Source organism: Hippocampus zosterae, chromosome 12 (assembly GCF_025434085.1).
Source record: "Hippocampus zosterae strain Florida chromosome 12, ASM2543408v3, whole genome shotgun sequence".
In the NCBI taxonomy this organism is placed as follows: Eukaryota; Metazoa; Chordata; class Actinopteri; order Syngnathiformes; family Syngnathidae; genus Hippocampus; species Hippocampus zosterae.
The window spans coordinates 6395562-6401561 of record NC_067462.1 but is presented as its reverse complement, the minus strand read 5'-3'; the positions used below and the strand labels follow the sequence as shown (position 1 = coordinate 6401561).

Genomic DNA, 6000 nt, shown 5'->3' with positions numbered 1-6000 from the left:
TATTCATGCATCTCGGGGAACATCCATTTTGCCTGACACTGCCATTCGCGGTCGACTGAAAATGACATCACAGTGCCCAAAATCTCAGGTAACGACTGTCATGGCTCGCCCATTTACTTTTTTTTTTTTTTTACCATGAAGACATTGATTAGTCAACATCAACACGACTATTATAACCTTAGCGTTGACTCCGATAGTTGTTCATCCCCCCAGGTGCAGCATTTCTTCTGATTTCATAAAACATAATAGCAGTACTATGTTTAAAAAAAATGGCGCTTTGGAATCAGTTTTTTCTACAATGGTATTGACATCAGGGCTGTCACAAAGAAATCAAATCGATTGCTGGGCTAATTTTCTAAATTTGTTACATTGCCTCAATGCGGGTTAGTAAACCCGCAAAGCCTGTCAGTGCAAGCAGAGTGATTGGCCTTCATATGTATGTGACTCATTACACTGGGATTCTTTCAAGCCGCACATGCTCCAGAGTCCAGACCATCATAAATTTAAATGTCATTAATTTTTCACTGCATGCAAACAGCATGCCAATTACAGTATGTTGTGTTATTTTATTCATTCAATGAATAACAAGCCTCCTTGGATGTCAAACCCAAGGAATGAATACAAAGGCTGCATTATTTAACCTTTGCTGAACTAAAAACTATCCGAGTTTGGCCATTGATTTTTGATTGAGTTGATAAATAGAGAAAGGTATTGAAATATCCATTATGAATACAAGAGAAAATTGACACAAGAGTGCCAGGGTGTGGATGTATACAATCCCGATACAAACCAAAAGTTGTAAAAATATCACGGTTGAGGGTAAAGTATGAACCTTAATGGAGACTTCTTTCTTCTTACTTTTTTTCTTTTCTGATTGATATAAAAATGATTTATTAGATATAAACATAACGGGGTAGGACTAGATAAGCTTTTGACTTCTTCCTACTACCTTGAACATAATAACTGAAGAATAACTGAATGAAGACGGATTTCTTTCTTTTTACTATTTTATCAACCTTATTTTCTGTCAAATTATTACTGTATATGTTTTATGTTATGTTCAATTTCTGGCCGTGCTACTACTGAAAATGATGTTAAGGACACAGCGTATGCTAAGTCAATCCTATTCAAACAACACCAGGCCTATTTTTTCCAAGATACATTTTAGGACTTATGTGCCTTAGCATCATCAACAATTTTTTTTTTTTTTTGCGAGACCACAAACTGCCGTCATCATAGAAAACAAAACAAAACTAATCCCGAAGGACGACATGTCACGGGTTCCTCAGTGGTCTGGGTGATTTTTTTTTAGCCTTCGCTAATGTAGCCTCCAGCTGCTAGCCACTAGCAAAGAAGAGAGCCGTTGGTTTGGGGGTTTCGTGAATTTATATCATTCACACTAAGCATGGCAAGATCAAACGTGGACTTTTTGACTTTGACCTTCCCGGCGTGACTGAAAGCTGTCCGAAAGCCATAAGAGTCATTCCAATCGCTAAGCACTGACTTTTTAACTCGTAATATACTGAAATGTGCTCAATGAGGCACACGCTACAGGCAGAGACACCAAAAGAAATTCCACCGCAAGCTAAAACATACGTTAATACTGGTGGTGTTATTAATTCTTAAATCAACACACTGGTGACAATGTTTTTTTTTAAATTGAGTCTTTATAAATTTTTACTGTGAAGAAACATGTCAAGGCTTTAACATGTATTTACATCTGGCATGTCCTAAACAACAGTCACATAACAGCGATACCATGACGTTCGAGAGCGGCAACACTCACTTTTTCCGTTTTACGTGCCGTCAACCTGGTTGATTTTTATTTCATTTTTTTGTCTCTTTGTGTTGCGAGACAAAATTTGAGGTATGAGCAAGATGGCGTCACCGAACGCCACAACATTCCCTCAGCGTCCCACACATCACTCGCAGCTTGAAATATAATCAGCGAGTCAAGGAAGTACGCGGTTCCTATTATTAGCACCACAGGCAATTTTAGTTTGAATTTAACAGTTTGAATTTAACATGACAATATGGCACAAGAACTCGTGTGACTTGGATGAAACGAGTGGGAAAACGGCCTTCTCAATAGAGGGAAATCTGTCTTAGAAATCGGAGTCAAGGGGTAGAAAAGGAGCCACTAGCCTTGATGTCCACATCGTCTGTGTTGGCGTTTTTTACCGATAGTGGAAGAGGCTGGTGGAGTCGAGTTCACCTGCATAGCAAATTGCCTCAGCAAAAAGCTTCGCAACCTGGACGCACAGTAAATGGGGGAAGTGGGGGGTTAAAAATAATTTAAGAACTCTGAAAGGATACTGATGCCTTGAGTCACCAGATTGTACAATTAAGAGAGCTCGTGAAAAAAAAAAAAAAACTGACCTGAAAATTAGTGATGAGGGGTATGCCATGATCGACAGCCATTCTGCGAATGATGAAGTTTTCCTTCAAGTGCCGCGTTTGGTTGGTAGGCAAGTTCACAACCAGGTCTATATGACCCTCGCTGATTAATCTACAGAAGCACAAAGAAACCGTCTGAGAGAAGAACGTCAAGCCTTAAATTACGAACCACTCAAGTTAACCCTTTCGCGCACCCTGTAACCATGATCAGCTGTCCACTGTAGTGACCGCTGCTGTCCCCGAAAGGGTTAAAAATGCCACGTCCAATTGACTACACCGCCACAGTTGCACAATACATCCGTGTTTGGATTTCAGTGTGACATCACAAATGACGTCAGCAAGACGGTTAATCCGAAATTCCAAACTAGCTGGACAAAGAATTCCCCAAAATATGTTTATTGTACAAGGCTTAATGGCGATTGGTATAAATAGGTTCCTTTATATCATGTTGCGGCCAACGTGAGCAATATGAAAATGTTTTCACTGATGAGATTGGAAGCTCTCAGATGTGCATTCCCTTAAAATTCTAGCGGTACAGTATTTTTCTTTTTCTTTCTCTGCCAACCCCACCTGTCCCTCTCTCTCACCATCATCTATACTGTACACGCCGTGTCTTTTCATGCTGCGGTGTTTGACAGAGTGTGGAATCCCAATTCCCCATCCCCGTGAAAAAAAAAAAATAATCAAATGATACGAAAGACATACGACAGAGGGAACGCAGGTCGCGTTCCTCTATAAAGTCTCGACCTATGTGCCACCTCCGCACACCTGATGCCTGCCAGACGTACGCGCGCGTCCCGGTGTGAGAATGCAATCCCCGCAACGCCTCATTTCAAACACAGATGGCGCCGCATTGTCGTAATATCTTTTGTGGAGGCATTGCCCTCCGAGCAAAGTAACCTTCAAGGGGCATCAATTATTGTGCGCCGCGACAGGCTCGTTGCGAACATCGACGGTAACTGAGCACAATGACTTGCGTCCATCATTTATTTTTCAACTACTTTTACTGCATCCTGTAACCTGATAACACGGTAGGTAAGCTGTCCACTGGAGTAACCGCTGTCCCTGAAAGGGTTTAAACAATCCTATTGATTTTTTTTTTTTGTCGGAATCATTGTAAAGAGCAATAATAAAAAAATAAAAATAATCATAATGATTATGTCTATCATGATAATAATAAATCCTCTCCCTCCTATTATTGCATTTGACGTAACTGTCACCATGATGCAGGGTGGAAGACTTTCCTCACTTTCCATATTCATCCCCAAATGCTATGAAGTGGACTTCTGAGTGTACTGCTCTTTCTTTGATGTCGGCAGCATATAACCGAGATAATGAAGGAGGTTTGCCCTCAGATCTCAGCATCGTATGCTGATCAGTTATCCTAATTTGGAATTTAAAGAAGGTTTACTTATTACTTCGCCGTCTCCCCCCGGGGATGTTTGGCTCGACTTTTAACGGGGCGGATTTAAATATAAATAAGAAATGACCGCCCCCCCCCCCCCACCCCCAGCACCACCAACCTCTTTATACTGGGCAAACTGGTCTGTCCTTTGGTGGGCCACGCGACTGGAGTTGCCGGGATGTCATTGGCGCAAAGCCAAGCTGAGGTGGATTCCGTCGCGAAGAGCTGGTAGGATGACAAAAAGAACAATAATGGACGAGACGATGGTAAAATACAGTGGAAGAAAATGGATTAGGCGGGGGACAACATATTTTCTTGTTGGGGGGTTAGCACTTGATGGTGTAGTTACCTGAAGTAGGCAGTAAGAGTCCAGCGTGTCCAGATGTGACATCACTTGTCATGAAAGTCATCATGTCAAGATAGTTTTTTTTTAATAGCTTAAATTTTCGACTAGAACTGATAACTTTTTTTTTTTTTAACCGATTGTCAAAACAAGAACGTTAAAATGTCACCGTCACATGATTTGGGACGACAGCCAATCAAGAAGCGAACCGAAGTGCTGTGGGACGCAGTGCTGTCCCTGTGGGACACCGCTGCGTGTCACAGGTCAGTTCAGGTAGTACGCCCGCCCAGGTCGTGTTGGATCACGCCCGGTGGCTGAGGGGGCGGTGGCATCCCACATGACAACCAGGTATGTAAAACAAACATTTTATGGTCCCAGCCCACCCGTAGACAAACGGGGAATCTGTGTTTGAGACTGCGGATGGACAACAGCCCCCTTACCCCCACCCTCCTCCGTTGAAGACTTGCTTCTCAAGGTACATCATCTGCACATGCTTGTAGTATTTTGGCCTGCCACCGATCACCCAAGACTTAGTGGAAAAGACTCTTGATTGTTGGTGGACAGATTGCTAAGTGGGTGGTGTGTTGGTCATCTCGAGTGGACCGCACAGTATGAGAGTCGTGAGAGCAGACCATCGAACACAAATCACCATGTTTTGTTGTCACGTTTGGGTTTTCTTACAGTGTTAAGATATGACGATTATATTCATATTTTCATGTGTAGCAGGCGTTGGAAAGTCCACTGTAAAGATGGGCATGGGCAGCCTCTGTTAAGTGCTGTTAAAAATTACGCAATGTCTGAAATATAGCAAATAAATGGCAATAAATGTTGGTGACCATGAAATGATTTTTGTACCTACCTTGAAGCCATCCTCTTTCAGTTGATGGGCCGTTGCCAGGAAATTGGGTCGGAATGAATGCTGGCAGTTAAAGAAAAAAATAAAATAAAAAAGAAGAGAAAGCAGAAAGTGACCAACAAAAAATTGCAACATGTTCAAATTCAAATGTCACTGTTCTCAGACGAGGCGTTTGTTTCGAAAACTAGATGCATTACAGCTATCAAGCCATTCACAAATTCAGAGCCGCTCCTGAGCATAATCTTTTTTTTTTTCTCACTAATTTTAAAGCAAAACAAAAATATATTCATCATCAATAGAGTTTTATGCTAACATCTCAATATTTTATAGTTAACCGTATAGCCTTCAAACCAAAATCCTTCACTCAACCCCGGGGATACATTCACAGTGCGCGACTGCTGTGTTCTCGATCTGTCAGCCATGTTGGGCAGTCTTTGTGACCCGAGGCATTCGCCTTGAAGCGGGCCACTTCCCCAAGGGTGCCAATTATACAGCCTTTGCAATGAATGCTTTGTTAAAGTTGGATTAGTCAAACTCGCGGTTTGACAGCCCACGGTAACAGCAGGACTTCATGACTCAAACTCGTGTTTGTGGTGACGTGAAGCGGTGAATAGGCCAGCTTTTGATGGCTGGCCTTTTTTTTTTTTTCGCAAAACGTTTAACCGTTATTATGACTGTAGAGCTTTAAAGCGGTTTCAGGCAGTTTAAGTATTTCAGAATAATTCATTTCAAACAGGTCAACTGTTATTGCATTGTATGACCCGGGTATCCTTAAGGGATTCATTCGCACCATCCAATTCAGAGTCATGAGGTCAACACAAACAGGCCAAGGGGGCCTTACCTGAATCCCGATCAGGATGCCCTTCCGTGGCAGCTTAAATCCTGTGGACAGCATGGCTTTCAGGAAGGCAGAGTAAATGTCTGGTCCAAAACAGGCAACCTAAAATAAAATCAAAGTCTTTTTGAATATCGCGGACTTCAAGCATGCATGACAAACCT

General features: G+C 42.1%; 1 protein-coding gene across 1 annotated transcript in view; it reads right to left on the bottom strand.

The window, feature by feature from the left end:
* Nucleotides 1–1643: 1643 nt before the first annotated feature.
* cps1 (carbamoyl-phosphate synthase 1, mitochondrial) overlaps nt 1644–6000 on the bottom strand; it is a 28158-nt gene continuing 23801 nt past the window's right edge. The window contains exons 34-38 of the mRNA XM_052081712.1: nt 5843–5941; nt 5005–5064; nt 3921–4027; nt 2380–2509; nt 1644–2252 (exon numbers count right to left, since the gene is read on the bottom strand). Of these exons, the coding sequence (XP_051937672.1) occupies nt 2178–2252; nt 2380–2509; nt 3921–4027; nt 5005–5064; nt 5843–5941 (471 nt within the window). The 3' untranslated portion in view covers nt 1644–2177. The remainder of the gene's footprint in view (nt 2253–2379; nt 2510–3920; nt 4028–5004; nt 5065–5842; nt 5942–6000) is intronic.